Source organism: Enhydra lutris, unplaced genomic scaffold, assembly GCF_002288905.1.
Source record: "Enhydra lutris kenyoni isolate GAN:26980312 unplaced genomic scaffold, ASM228890v2 scaffoldscaffold93, whole genome shotgun sequence".
Taxonomy (NCBI): Eukaryota; Metazoa; Chordata; class Mammalia; order Carnivora; family Mustelidae; genus Enhydra; species Enhydra lutris.
Window position 1 is genome coordinate 4,087,864 of NW_019154177.1, and position 15,677 is coordinate 4,103,540.

Consider the following 15,677-nt stretch of genomic DNA (forward strand, 5'->3'; position numbering starts at 1 on the left):
GTGAGGTTCTCTCCCTCTCTCTCTGCCCCTTCCCCTGCTCACACACATGTGTGTTTGTGTACATGTGTTTGCTCTCTTTCTCTCCCAAATAAATCAGTAAATCTTAAGAAAAAAAAAAAATAGCTGTCTTCCTGGTACAAGTAGGCAGTTGAGAGGAGATAGAGTTTCTCCTGAATCTGCTGGGTTTGGATTGCTTTTAACTCAAAACAGTGTTCATGCACAAGTGGCCCATTTTGGGGCTGCCTGCCCTTGGACCCTACAAAAGCGTGAAAGCCTCTGCCTCATCCCAGGAATTGTCCTTTCTGTTTGCACAAACTTAGAGTGGACGGTTTGCCTGGAATATGACCCTGAGGTGTTAACAGGATAGGCTTCCCAGTGAGATGGATAAGTCATAGAAATTATCTTGTGTGTTTCCTCATTTACCTATTCTTTTTCTTTTTTCTCATTTACTTATTCTTCTTCCTGTCTGCTTTCTGATTTTCCTTTGAAGTTCTTGAGTTCAAATCTAGTTCCTAAGAAACATCAAAGGAAGCCTGCACCAGAGGCCTTCCAGGGTCTCTTTGGAAGCTGGACTCCATCCACTGTGTGAGACGGAATGGCACCCCCCACCAGTGTGCTCTCCTCTTTACTGCTGCTGGCCACTGTTGCAGGTAGGAAACCCTCACCCTGGAGACCCTAGCATCACACATGAGCTTCCTGTCTTTGGCTTAAACAACTCAGATCAGAAACAAAACCTAGGGGATGAACCTAGGGGAAGGGAAAGAGGAATAAAATAAGACGAAATCAGAGAAAGAGACAAACCATAAGAGACTCTTAATCATAGGAAACAAACTGAGGGTTGCTGGAGGGATTGGGGGTGGTGGGATGGAGTAACTGGGTGATGGGCATGAAGGAAGACACATGATGTAATGAGCACTGGGTGTTAAGTAAGACGGATGAATCACTGACCTCTACTTCAGAAAGTAATAAACAACGAAACAACTCAGATCAACCTGAAATGAAGGTGCTATGTGTTTGCTTCCCAGCAGAATTATTTTACATGTAAAAGGCATAAAGTCCAACCTCATGCGCCAGTGGTTTTCTGGAAATGGGAATTTAAATAGTTTTTTATTGTCATGATGATTTTTTTTAAAGATTTTATTTATTTATTTGACAGAGATCACAAGTAGGCAGAGAGACAGGCAGAGAGAGAGGAGGAAGCAGGCTCTCTGCTCAGCAGGGACTCCATCCCAGGACCCCGGGATCATGATCTGAGCTAAAGGCAGAGGCTTTAACCCACTGAGCCACGCAGGCACACCTGTCATGACGATTTTTGAAAACATAAGGTCACAGTTTGTATATACTAGGAAAACTTTATATATTTATTTAAAATAATTGCATAATAGATCTTTTTGGAAAGCAAATGACCACACTCTTTTATCATAAATCTTTATTTTCATATATTCTGCTCTGCTTGCTCAGTGTGGAAATACCCATGACAGGAAATCACTGGTGAGCTGCAGTGCTGGTGATTGGTGTCCTGGCTTGGCCCGTTTGAATTTACCGAGGACTGAGAGTAGAGATAGGGCCGGGGAACCTAAGTTTGTGCGCGGGGATTATCCAAGTGTGGTGAAGCCATAATGAGGCTTACCTATGTTAAAACAGAAATTCAACTGAGTAAATTTAAAGATCTAATTAGCTTTATTCAAGGATTCGTGACCTGGGCAGCATTCCGTTGAGAAGGTAGAAGGGAGCTTGAAGGAGCTGTACAAAATGGAATGATTTTACAGGGAGAAGTAGGCAAGGTCACTTTTTCTCAGGGGAAGTCAGAGTCTTACCATGCAGATGACTTCAGGTGTAGGATCTACACTGTCCAGACTGAGAAGTTTCAGTTGCATTCGTGGAAGAGGCAGAATCTGCAGTTACAAATAGGTCATCTCAGTAGAGCTTAACATAAGTGATTCCATTTTGGGCCTGTTTCTTTTTAACACGGAGAGTGATCTTTGTTAAAATGCAGTTTCCTCTGCTTTAGACCTACGGAACCAGAACACCTAGCAGGTGTGGCTCAGGGGTCCGAAGCAGCTACACCATTAGAAGCACTGTTGTAGAGCATGGAGGGGCCCCCTCAGAAAACCCTGCCACTGGAGAAGCCCTGTCATTCCCCCAGAGATTACTAATATTTGAACACTTTTTTTTCCCCTCCCAAATCCCCACTTTTTCATTCCTTTCTGTCTTTTTCTTGTAATTTTTCCATTAATTTAAAATTCCTGAATTACTTTATTAGTAACATTATGTGCAGTTTGCCTGTCTTCCCTCTCTGTCCACTCTACCTTTAACAAAATGCTAACCAATGATTTTACCGATTTGTCAGCAATCATGGAGTGACTATGATCCTAGATTGGGCGGGGACAATGGTAGAGGGTATGAACATGGGTGAGTCTTCTCTGGTCTCTTCAAGAGCTTTCGTGGAGTGAGTCTGAGAGAGTCTGAAGTAATTACGGCCACTTGGCCCAAGAGAAGCATGGTTTAGTTGTTAGAAACCCTCTCAGACTTCTTCATTGAGCACTAAGACCTCTGCGTTAGGTACTTCTGTCCATACAGATCATTCAGGTGATGTTTTTGCAAAACAAAGGGATTATGAACTCCCAGAAGTGTATGGCAGTTTCCACCTGATTGAAAACTGCTTTAAGCTCTTCCAAGGCTTCTGCCATGGCCAGTTCTCTGTAGACACTGAAACAGTTTGCTTGCTTTAGGAGCAAAGCCTGCCTTCTGGATAGTGGTTTCTGACACAGTTTTATAAGTAGCTTTAGAGCTGCCTGGTGGCCAACACCAGAAATGAAACAAGGCCATTTCTGTGGCTCACACTGTCCAAAAGAAGATGACCTCACAATTTTTCCAGGGAAATGAAGCACATCTTACCATGTGTGTTTGAAAGAAGTTTCTAGCGTGGGTCTTCATTTAAAGGCCACTCAGAGATGTAGTGGTATCTTTACAAATAAAGGCAGTATTTTTGAGAGTATAGGTGGGAGTCAGAGATTAACTGTCTGCTGTACACCCTTCATCACTTGGTTTTAATTAGAGATTTTTTTTTTATGTTCAGCTGGAGGTCTTTTTTCCCTCTCTATATCTGATATTAAGCTTTTTGTTAGAAAATAAAAGCTGAAACTACTAAATAGATTTGCATTTGAGAAAATATCCTTCCAGTTGAATTAAAATAATTCCTTGCTAGCTTATTCATTTGGAAAGATGCATATCTATTACATCTAATTCCTCTTAAATTGGACCAATTAGACTTTCCTATAGAGCCAGTGTTTGACACTGACCAATTCTTAAAAGTGTATAATGATGCTCATGTGTACACAGGTAAAAATAAAAGGGACTCCATTTCTCTTCCCTCCAGTTAGAAGTGCTCTCTGATTGTCACTATGAGGAAAGTAACAGTAGTTTAAAAAATTGTCAGTGACGAGCCCTCACAAGTAAAGAGACCTCTACCAACAAAGAATAAAAGTGACTTTGCCTTTGGCTTTCGGGGAATGAGAGACTGCTGCAGAAGGTTCTGAAAGTGCCACTTGCTGTCACTGTGTCTCATGGGCCTGCACCACTGCATCTGCAGAACACAGCTGGGGTGGGGGATAGCATTGCCCTCACACTTGCCCAGTTTGCTGACTGGAAATATTTGTAGCTATTTAGAATCTGATTAGAGCTAGTTGCTGCAGAGGTGCCTGCATGGCTCAGTCGGTTAAGCAGCTGTTTTCAGCTCAGGTCATGATCCTGGTCTCAGGGTCCTGGGATCGAGCCCCACTTCTTTGTCTCCCTCTGCTGCTCCTCCTGCTTGTGCTCTCTCACTTTCTCTCTCTGCTAAATAAAAGTCTTTAAAAGTAAACCCAGTGATGGGTATTAAGGAGGGCAGGTATTGCATGGAGCACTGGGCGTTATATGTAAATAATGAATCATGGAACACAACATCAAAAACTAATGATGTACTATATGGTGACTAACATAATAAAAAATAATAATTATTTAAAAATTCTAGAGGGGGAGCAAAAAAAGAAAACCAAAAGACTAGTTGTTACAGACCTGTACTGAGGACAAGTTTTTCTCTCCTTTGATATTTCCCTGTCAGTTGAGCTATCATCAGAATAACCTGTGAGATTAAAAAAAAAAAGAATCAGGGGCATCTGGGTGGCTCAGTCATTAAGCACCTGGCTTCAGCTCAGGTCATGATCCCAGAGTCCTGGGATCGAGCCCCACGTGGGGTGGGCTCCCTGCTCAGCTGGAAGCCTGCTTCTGCCTCTCCCACTCCCCCTGCTTGTACTCCCTCTCTTGCTGTGTCTCTCTCTGTCAAATAAAGAAATAAAATCCTTTAAAGAAATCAGTTTAACAACAGCAATAATGTGATATCCCTAAACTAAACCTTTATAACTGAATTTTGGGTGAGGAGCAAAATATTATAAATAATAGAAAAGCAGCAACAGATGGAAAAGGATTCTTCTGGGCCCCAGTGAGAGAACATGGAGAGAGAGAGGATGGAGCATCCAGTGGGCAGGTGGGTGAGTGTCAGGACAGGTACGGGGTGGAGGGGCGGGACAGGAGGAGGACGCGTGGATGGGTGTGGCAATGAGGGGGGTACTGTGAGGTACAGCAGGGGAATTTCTGCTGGAAATGCTGGTTGTTTATGGGCTGGCCAGACACGACTTGGCTCCTTTCCTCATCAGAGACTGTGTCCTTTGCAGGTTGTGCCTGTGGCCCCGTGCAGCGAGGGGAGGACATTCGCCAATGCCGTCATTTCACCAAACCTGGAAACTACCCGAATCGCATGGGTGCCTCAGACCAGCCCCGTGGCGGACTGCACGGCCGCGTGCTGTGACCTGGCCCTCTGTGACCTGGCCTGGTGGTTTGAGGGCCGCTGCTACCTGGTGAGCTGCCCGCGCTCCGAGAGCTGCGAGCCCAGGGAGATGGGCTCCGTCAGGTCCTACCTCACCTTCGTGGGCAGGCCGGCCCGCAGGCCCTGGCAGCTCCTCCGCTACAGGGAGATGGTGCTCCGCAGGAGGTCCCCCTCGGGACTCTGGGGGGACTCTCCTGAGGGTCTCAGAAAGGACTTGTCTCCTCTGGGCCCCGCTCTCCGCCTGAGAAGGGCGTCGGAGTACTCCGATGACTACAGGGACCCTGAGCAAGACCACTTCCAGCCCCTCAGCAAGCAGGAGCCCAGAGGCAGTGCCGAGTACACCGACTGGGGCCTGTTCCCGGGTGGCCCCTCTGCTGGAGACGGCCTGCCCGGGGCCGCCGAGGAGCAGGAGGACCCTGAGTGGGGCCCAGAGGAGATGTCGGAGTACTCCGATGACTACAGGGACCCTGAGCAGGACCCCTTCCAGCCCCTCAGCAAGCAGGAGCCCAGAGGCAGTGACGAGTACATGGACTGGGGCCTGTTCCCGGGCATCCCCTCTGCTGGAGACGGCCTGCCCGGGGCCGCCCAGGAGCAGAAGGATCCTGTGCTCCATCCGCTGAATGGGTCAGCACGGACCCCGGCCCCAAAACGATCCTCGGAGAGCAGGACGTCGCTGCCCTGGGTGACAGCTCCACCTTCCAGAGAGGCCTTGGGAAGGGAGACTGTTGGGCTCCAGGACGCATCTAGCAGTGGCTCTGGGGAAGAGGTGGGCTGGGTAGCTCAGGGTGGGCGGTGCATGGAGGGGCTGTGCGGGCGGGAGGCCGGGGGCTGGACACATCAGAATGTAACCCTCACAGCCTCCGGGAGCCAGACGCATCTTGTTCCTCTGCTGCGCCTTCGGGACCAGAGTGTGAAAAAGAAACACATTTCTGCCCTCACAAGCCAGTCATCTCATGATGATGACTCGGCACTTCTCCCGTGGGATGCCTCTCCCAGTATCCCCAGGGAATAAGGATCTACAGACGTCCCAGCAGCCGGTCTGTAGACACGGCACACTTCCCCAGAGAAAACTCCCAGGCTCCAAGTGCAGTCATCAGGGCCCCTTCCCCAAACCAGGGCTTAATACCCAGCCTGACTGCGGTTAACCTTCCCCAGGGACGCAGTCTCAGTCCGTCCTTCTCCAACTTCCCAGCCTGCACCAGTGAGGTAAGCCCCTAATGAGATCCTCTGGTTCTCCAAAGGGAGGGGACCTTCCCTGAAATAATCCCTTTTTGTTGTTGTTTACAATTGCCTTGTCCTGCATTTAAAAACTTATCCTTCCTGTAACCCTTTAGAGCTCCTTACTATTGCTAGATAGGGCGCTGCCCAATTGATGAATCATTCAGTAAGCCCAGTTAGATCTCAAAAACCCTTGGTTGAATTATTGTGTTTTTTGTTTTTTTTTTTAAGATCTTATTTTTAACCAATCTTTTCACCTAATGTGGGGCTTGAACTCACAACCCTGAGATCAAGAGTCACATGCTCCACTGCTGAGCCAGCTGGAAACCTGGAATTGTTAATTAACAGATTTGGCGGCAGTCACAGGGTTGGGGGCCCAAGGTGCCCTGCTGACGGCATTCAGGGACCATGAGAAACACAGCCATGGCACTTGTGGGCCCACGGCACTCGTGGACCCCTTCCTTTCTCAGTTCTCTTTCTTGCCTTTCCCCAGGGCCTCAGGAGACCCTCCCTAGGTCTGGACTCGGCTCTCCCGGTGTTACGCTCCCGGTCTCACTTGCTTTCTGAAGCTCTCCGTCTGTTTGGAATCATTAGCCACACTGAGAACTGATGTGATCGGTGAGGTCCCAGAGCAAACCATCAAGACAGAATTCTTGCGTGCTCGCTTCGGCAGCACGTATACTAAAATTGGAACGATACAGAGAAGATTAGCATGGCCCCTGCGCAAGGATGACACGCAAATTCGTGAAGCGTTCCATAAAAAAAAAAAAAAAAAGACAGAATTCTTGAGATATTTTCAGTGCAAAAGAGGTGGTTTTATCCAGGCTCTGGGACAGGACCCTTGGGCAGAAGGAGCTGCACTGGGATTGTGAAGAGCCATTGGTAATAGACTTTGAAGTTGAAGGAGTAGAGACAAAGGAAGTTTTCCAAAGGATTGGAAGGGGGTTGTGTTGGTAAGAGTTTGCCGTTGGCAGAGGCGTCTGTGACTTCGGGGCTGTAGTCCTTCCACGCGAGCAGCAGCTGTGCCCTGCGCACCCAGCGCTCCCGAATGTGGAGATTCCCTCTTTCAGCCAGGCTGCGTCCGCTCAGAGCAAGACGAGCATGCGCACGCCTTACTCGAGCCTCAGTGAGCAGGTGACAGTGCAGCGCCCCAGCCAAGAGAAGTCCTGGGCGCAATTCCAGCATCTCCCAATGTGGAACCCGGGCTGGGGAAGGGGTGCGACCGGCAGACCTCAGCTCATGGGGGCTATAGCTGCCCCTGGGCCCGAACCAGGGTAAGGGCTCCAGTCAAATGGGGGGCTGTGGTCCAGATGGCCAGCAGTTCCTGGTGTGCAGGACAGAGGCAAAAGGAAATTCAGATAAAATTCAATGTCCTTACCTCTTGCAGCCCCCTGACGAATACTGGAGGCGGGCAGAGTGTGACATTCCTCCAGGAAACTCCCAGCTGTCTTCAGGCTAGTGCTAGAGTCAAAAACCACCTTAGCTTCAGGCTAGGCTGGCCTCCAGGACCCTGGGAGTCTTCTTTAAGTTCTGACAATCCTTTGGAAAACTTCCTTTGTCTCTACTCCCCCAACAATTAATGAGTTAATCAGTTATAATTGTTTTACAAGCGAGTCCACTGAACCCCAGATTCATAGATCTAGAACATTGAAATAAATATGCAAATGGAGGTAGAACTGTTTTTTTTTTTTTTAAAGATTTTATTTATTCATTTGACAGAGAGATCATAAGTAGGCAGAGAGGAAGGCAGAGAGAGAGCAGGGGAAGCAGGCTCCCTGCCGAGCAGAAAGCCCGATGTGGGGCCTGATCCCAGGACCCTGAGATCATGACCCCAGCTGAAGGCAGAGGCTTAACCCACTGAGCCACCCAGGCGCCCCAGAACTGGTTTTTCTAGGAGAAAGTCTACATGTCTATAGACAAGAGTTATTTTGCAGTATTATCAGTTACCTACAACTAGTAAAGTTGTACAATAGCTCAAATACAAGAAAGTCTAGAACCAGAGAACTGGGAGAACCTATAGACAGTAGTTTATTTTACACTGAAATACAAATTTTGCCCTACATTCTAATTAAGTTTTTTTGAACTGAAGGGAGTTGTAAATAATCCTTGAATTCGTGTTGATAAACATTAGATCTGCAGCATAAGAAATATAATTTTATTCTCCTAAAGTAAAAAGCTTGGAATTAATGACAAAAACAAAGATTTCTCTCACCAAAAAAGTATTTAAAATAACACAATTGGGGGCGCCTGGGTGGCTCAGTGGGTTAAGCCTCTGCCTTCGGCTCGGGTCATGATCTCAGGGTCCTGGGATCGAGCCCCACATCGGGTTCCCTGCTCAGTGGGGAGCCTGCTTCCCCCCCTCTCTCTGCCTGCCTCTCTGCCTACTTGTGATCTCTCTCTGCCAAATAGATAAATTAAATCTTTAAAAAAAAATAAAAAAAAATAAAATAACACAATTGTATTAAATAAAGGTGTCCAGAAAATTCCATGGGGTAAAGAATAGTCTTTTCAACAAACAGTACTAGGACAACTGGATATTCCGGTACAAAAACTGAATTTAGATCCCTACCTTGCCCCCCCACCTCCAACATCTCTCCTTGTCTTCGGTAGAATGGCTTCCTTATTTAATTAACTTAACAGCATTGATCTTTAGGAAAATGCAAATCAAAGCCACAGTGAGATACCCCTTCCCCTGGGTAGCTAGAATTTAAAAGAAAAAGAACAACTATTAGTAAGGATGGAGAAATGAGAACCCTCAGGCACTGCTGGTGGGAGAATAATATGGTACAGGCCCTTGGGAAGTCGTCCAGCAGTTCTTCAAGAAGATAAACTTAATGGGGCACCCAGGCGGCTCAGTTGGCCGAATGTCATGATCTCAAGGTAGTAAGATCAAGCCCACCAGAGGCCCTGTGCTGAGCATGGATTCTGCTTAGGATTCTGATTCCGTCTCCCTCCCCCCCTTCCCCAGCCTCTGCTGGCACATCCACTCTCTGTCTCTAAAACAAAACAAAAAACAAAACAAAAACCTTAAAAAAAAGATAAACCTAGAGTCACCGTATGACCCAGCCATTCAACCTCTAAGTCTTTACGCAATAGGAACGAAAACATTTGTGCATACAAGGACGCGTAGCAGCATTATTCATAAAATAGTGTGACCAAGTAGAACATACTCAAGAACTTTGAAACAAATGCAGATTAAATTTGTAGAGGATAAATGATGTTTCCTGCAGTTTTGTTTTTAAGTAGGCAAGATCAGACGGACGCATGTACAAGAAGTTGTTTAGAAAGTAATTAAGAGGGGCGCCTGTGTGCCTCAGTGGGTTAAAGCCTCTGCCTTCGGCTCAGTTCATGATCTCGGGGTCCTGGCATTAAGCCCCACATGGGGCTCTCTGCTCGGCAGGGAGCCTGCTTCCCTCTCTGTCTCTGCCTGCCTTTCTGCCTGTTTGTGATCTCATTCTCTCAAATAAAATCTTAAAAAAAAAAAAGTAATTAAGAATAGAAAAAAAGAAATGGGACATTTGAGACTCTTGTTGACGGGGCCAGGCTATAAACTGAAGGCCAAAATGGGGGGTGGGGGTACCCACTGCTTCCACAGAGGATCCGTTTTCTTTGGGTGGGGTATGTCAAGGAGGACCTGCGTGCTGATGGCCCAGTCAGAAGCTCTGTGTGGAGGTCACGGAGATAGGGCCCAGGAGTGCGTGAGGAACTGGCAAGGTCTTCCAGCCTAGAGAGGCGCCATGAGCGGGAAGGAAGTGGTCTGGACTGGAGGCAGGAGTGGACTTGTCCCCTCAGCCATGACCTGGTGATGGCTGTGAACCCTTCGAGAGGTACCTTAATGTTTCCCCCCACTGTCTGTGGACTCTGTTCTTTATTTCAACTTGGTGGTAATTTTTCAGGACTCTAAAACTAAACAGAACTGGTTTATCTTTACAGAGGCTGTGGGGTCTCCCGATCGGATGGGGGGGCCACCAAAGTGGGGCAGGCTGGTTCGTCACGCGGAGCAGAGCAGAGGGGGTGGACGTTTACTGAATGCCCTGCAGGGGAGTGGGGGGCAGGACAGCAGAGCAGTGCTGGGGGCTGTAGCTACAGGGGAGGGTGGGGAGGGCATGGGGAGGTGTGGGGACGGATGCAGTTTTCCCTTTCTGGTACCCGTGTTCATGTGTTCGTAGCCCGTTTGTCACCTGGGCTTATGGATGTTTCCGGGTGGCTCGCCTTGGAGCCTGTCTATTCAGCCAGGGGTTGGGGGGTCACTGTGGGCCCTCCTACCTTACTCAGGGTTCCGTTGTTCCCGGAATTTGCTGTGGACGGTTTTACCAGTTGTCTGGTCCTCCCTGGCGCTTTAGGAGCCGCGGTGTCTGGTATCCAGTGAGTATTTGCAGTGACGCCAGTGACCAGGTGTCCAGGCACAAAGGTGTGCTGGGTCCGCACGTCCCTCAGCTGCAGCAGGGTCACCAGCGTGCGATTTCCGTGGCCACCACTGGCCCCTTCCCTGGAGCACGTCGGACTTAGAGCTCTGCTCTCTGTGACTTCTCGCCGCACCTTGCCCCCTGGGTCTCATGTGTTCTTAGCCTGACTTTCACTTCCTTAGCCCTGTGGTCCCTGACAGATGCACCTCAGAAGAAGCATTTTATTATCATATGATGAAACTTTCTTCTCCGGCACATCGTATATAATTTAAAAACTCTAAGTTAGCTGGGGCGCCTGGGTGGCTTAGTCAGTTAAGTGTCTGACACTTGGTTTCGGCTCAGGTCATGATCTTGGGTTGTGGGATTGAGCCCTGCATCAGGCTCTGTGCTTAGTGGAATCTGCTTCTCTACCTCTCCCGCTACCCCTCCCCCACTCAAATAATTAAATAAATCTTAAAAAAAAAAAAAACCCTCTAAGTTGGCTAACTAGAACTATAACTTCCAGTTACAGTTTATACACAATAGATGGTACAAATAGAGATTATTTAGTCTAGAAGCCTGGTTGTTGAATTACCAGATTGCCTTCAGTTTTTACCTTACTGACTAGTTTAGAAGCCCACTACAGTTATTTTCTCTCTTTCATCTCGAGTGATTGCCTGTGTGTATTCACTTATAATAACTGTCTACCCCACAGTTTTCTTACATTTTTTAAAATAGATAGCAGAGAGAATATTTGAAAGAGATGGTCTAGGGATGCCTGGGGGGCTCAGTCAGTTAAGCGTCCACCTCTTGGTTTCAGCTCAGGTTGTGATCTCAGGGTCCCGAGATCGAGCCCTGTGTCAGGCTCTGCACTCAGTGGGGAATCTACTTGAGATTCTTTCTCCTCTCCCCACCCCGACTCACACACACATGCACGTACACTTGTTCTCTCTCATAAATTAATAAATCTTTTTTTAAAAAAGAAAGAGATGGTAGCATTCTGTGATAGTAGACATGGTATTTTGAAGACCATTTATGTAAAAGGTCCGTGACATTGTGTTGCTCAACGAGGTCAACGATTTTTTGTTTGGTTTGTTTTTTTTTCTTTATTTCTTAACAGTTTGTCTTTGTGATTGATCTTCTAGGTTCTAATGCCTTCCCGTCATCCTTCTCCAGCCAGACTGGAGTTCAGCCCAGCCTCTACTGAGGAGAGCCCACTTCTCACAGTCCCCACAAGGAGCCCGGATCATGGCGCCCCAACCCGTCCCGCTAGCCTCATCCCTGCTGAGTCCACCCCGTCAGAGCAACCTGTATCTCCGACCACTGCTCCCCGGACAGGTAACTGTGGGAACAATACAGCTGGAAGAAAAGTAGCAAACCATGCTGTCGGATTACACTAGGGCAACGGTAAGGTTTGCTCGTTCCCTCCCAGCGCGTCGTCAAGCCTCTCTCCTGTGCTAGAAACAGTGCTCCACACCAGCCACGAAAACACGAACTTTGTCTTTTCCCTCAGTGATCTGTAAGGCAGCAAATGCGAGTGACAGGCGAATATCTGGTTTTCATATCCTGTGGTAAGTGCTGTGACAGGTGCGATGGGAGCGGAGGGAGACACCCCGCCTGACCTTTCAGAAGGGCCAGGAAAGCCTTTCCAGAGGCAGTGATGCTGGATAGAGCAAGCCAGCTGACATGGGGTTGGTGTGTTGTTCAGGTCAGGGCAGCGATGTGTTAAAGCAATAATGATGGTTCTAGTCGGTGAGAACCCACCGAGCGTGGGGCACTGTGACATTTTTGGGAGCGCTGTCAGGAGGTTATTCTGGCTGGAGCTGGGCATGTGAGTGAGAGGGAAGGGCAAGGTGTGAATCTGGAGTGGTAAGGGTAAGACTTTGAAAGACCTGTAATGTGTACTAAGGAATTTAGGCTTTATCGGGTAAGTGTGGACAATCTCTGAATGAGTTTAAGCAGGAAAATGAAATGATGAGATTTGTTTTCAAGAAAATAATGTGGAGTTGATTGGAGACAAGAAGATGCATTAGGACTAGAGGGGAGTGGTCGCAAGGATGGGGAGACAGAAGCAGCCCAAAGAGCTCTCATGGGGATGCAATCACTAGGATTTGGTGAGTGGCTCACTGGCAGGACCTGAGGACTCTGAGATCAGTGAGTGTGTGGGACCAGAAGCTAGATGAGCAGCAGGCCAAAGATGGAGGACCAGGCGTCATCAGCACAGAGGCGATGACTGAAGGCTTAGGGCACACGTGGGACCTTCCGGGGATGGTGGTGGGTGAGCTCGAGAGAGGCCTGGGCAGGAACTTGGAAGATGTCATTATATCAGGAGCTAGAGGGCCAGAGGAGTCTGCAGAGCTGGCTGAGTGGTCTTGCCAGAGAGGCCGGACATGAGGAGGAGGGCATGGGCTGAGGGAAGGAGAGAGACTTCCATGTAGGAAGGTGTCGTGAAAGAGCCAGGGCTCGCAGAGACCGTGGGCAGCACTGAGGAGCTCCCGTTAGAGTTACTAACGAAGGCGATACTGGAGACTTGTTTCCCAAGCCGTTCTGTGGGGATGACCCTCTCTGCTGTGTTGATTTACTTTGATCCTGAGCTAGTGTACAGAGAAAGGTGATAGCAGAAGAGAGGCTGTATGGTGTTTAGGGAGAAGGAAACCAGCCTGGGAAGTAGGATTCTTGGGTTCTCATAGGACCTGTTCAGGGAGGTGTTACAAGCTCAGAAGAAGTGATCATTTTAAAGTCCTTGGAGCCGAGCTTGGCACAGTGTAATCTGGTATGTGTGTTTGTTGAAATAAATACATTTAAATTAATTATTGGTGGATCTCTTATTGTCAGCTATTCGTATAACTTTGAGCAATTACTTGACCTTTATAGGGCTCGGTTCTCTCATCTGTAAAATGATAGGTTGGGACCAGTGTCGCCTCTGGGTCCACAGTTGCTGAATTTCAAGGCAAAGAGTTGGGAGAAAGGAGCCCAAGACACCCAGGTGGCCCCTACAGCTGGCCCAGGAAGGTACTGGAAGGACAGGGTACCGACTGTGAGGACAGGAGCAGGCTTAAGCAAGCCACCTGGCTCCCCAGCATCTCCAACGAGCTGAGATGTCTTGAGCACTCTGCTTTGGTTTCTTCTGTTTTTTAAGCAAAACTCTGCTTTTCTCTGGGTAATGTCTTGACATGTCCCAACTGTATTTCACAAGCGAGACTGAAGCCAGCTGAACACAGCAGTGTTCTGCTGGTTGTAGGGAAGGAGAATGAATGTGGTCCTGAGGGCTGTTTTCACGGTAAGTGCTTTGGACGAGCATGAATGTCCCATGGCCTGAGCTAAAATCGCCTTTTTATGGAGGCTGACTGGGTTTTCTCTTGGAAAGCTTCCAAGAGCAAAGCCATCAGCGGTAATTCACGAGGCTGCTATCAGAAATGAGCAGCGTGTGACTTATGATAGAGAAACACGATTACACTCAGTTTTTAAATAAAAATAGCACATACTAGGGAGTCAAGAAGTGCTGACGGTAAGTGAGAAAAGAGAGTCAACCCACAAAGGACCCTTGTTACCCAACACTGTGCTCAGTCAACCCAAATCACTTTCTTCACCTTGTCAATGCCCATGGATGAATGAAAATTTACGAAATCTGGCCTGCAATGGAATATAGGTCATGGTATGGTTACTAGCCAGAGGAAGGATGGATGTGTCTTAGATAAAATCAGAGAGAGAACGATTACAAAAATATGTTCTGTTATCTTATCTAAAAAAAAAATCTAGGGGCACCTGGGTGGCTCAGTGGGTTAAGCATCTGTCTTCGGCTCAGGTCATGATCTCAGCGTCCTGGGATGTAGCCCCGGGTCAGGCTGCCTTCTCAGTGGGGAGCCTGCTACTCCCTCTGCCTCTCCTCTCTGTCTCTCATGAATAAATAAAATCTTTAAAAAATGAGTAAGTAAGTAACACATCTGTCGTTGGGCAGTAATATAACATCATTATTGTGCATAAAGGACTGTACTGTTTCCAATCAACTTGCAGTGAAAGAACTCTTGGTGTGGGCTGGCGAGAATCGAATTGTGACTTTGCCGGAGCGCAAGGTGGAACTGAAGGCTTCTGTCGTGCCCGCACCGCCTGCAGGTGAGAGCTTGCCTCCCCTCGGTGACAGCGGGGGGCCGGGTAGCCTGGCGCCCTCTGCCCGTCTTCGAGGGTTACTCACAGCAATTATTCTCACCAATTTTCACCTTGGGAGGGGCATTTCTTTCAGATCTTTAGGTGTATTAAGCTGATCCATCCAGAGTTTGTTAGGTTATGTGGGTTTGTACTATTTATAACATTTTGAACTTGTTAAGCCGCCTTTTAAAAGTCCTTTTTATCACTATACAACCTAACCTTCGATGGAAATTTTTTTGGAAGGTATCCTTTACTGAGGACATAAAATAACAGGAAGGTGGCAAAAGGCAAGCAGCTGGAGAGAGCATGACCCTTATCGAGGGAATTGGCAATTCAGAGACTGAATAAATCAGTGAGTCTTGTCAAGGAACCTGGAGAGGAATGTGCTTACTTCGCAGGACACAGATGTGGCAGGGGCTGCTGCAGGGCAGGCTTGTGCTCTGACTCTGAAACTCTGTTTCCTTTCATGTAAAATGGAAATAATAAGAACTAGTTCAGAGAGGGTTGTTCTGTGGGTCAAATAGGAAGATATGTCAAAACATAATTTAACCCACAAAGTACTACCTATGTATTTAAAAAATGCAAAACTTATAACACATCAGAGCTGAAAAGACTTGGTAACAGGTGGTCCATGTGCCTGTTAATGTTGAGGAAATGGAGGCCCACTGTTTGCTCATATTATTGTACTAAACAAAGACCCCCTTAGCTGTGGTACTGAGACTAGGAAACAACCTTGTTACTGAGAACCGTTTGCCCTGAGAAAATGGCAGTGGATTGCCGTCCAGGTACCATGTAATTGTGAAAGTGTATTGCGCAAGTGTATCTGCCAAAGTGCTGAGGGCTTGGAAATTTGGCACACCGTCTGCTTGCCAGGCGGTGAACCTTTGGAGTGGTGCTGCCCAGAGCAGTGCCATTTCTTAATTTGGCCAAAGGTGCCCAAAGGTCTGGTGGAGGACTGGCCTTTATCCATGGGATTCTTGAGCAGCTCTGCCTGGCTGGCCGCGGCACTGGTACCATCCAGGGCGGCATCCTGGGCAGCTGACTGAATGCTGTTCCCCGAGACC

General features: G+C 47.8%; 1 protein-coding gene across 1 annotated transcript in view; it reads left to right on the top strand.

Annotated features, from left to right (window-relative positions):
• The first annotated feature begins 595 nt into the window (after positions 1-595).
• The window catches only part of LOC111138609 (KIAA0319 ortholog), a 66,210-nt gene continuing 51,128 nt past the window's right edge, over positions 596-15,677 (top strand). Inside the window, 5 exon segments of the mRNA XM_022490622.1 lie at positions 596-650; positions 4,713-4,726; positions 4,728-5,630; positions 11,613-11,805; positions 14,482-14,580. Coding sequence (XP_022346330.1) covers positions 596-650; positions 4,713-4,726; positions 4,728-5,630; positions 11,613-11,805; positions 14,482-14,580 — 1,264 coding nt within the window.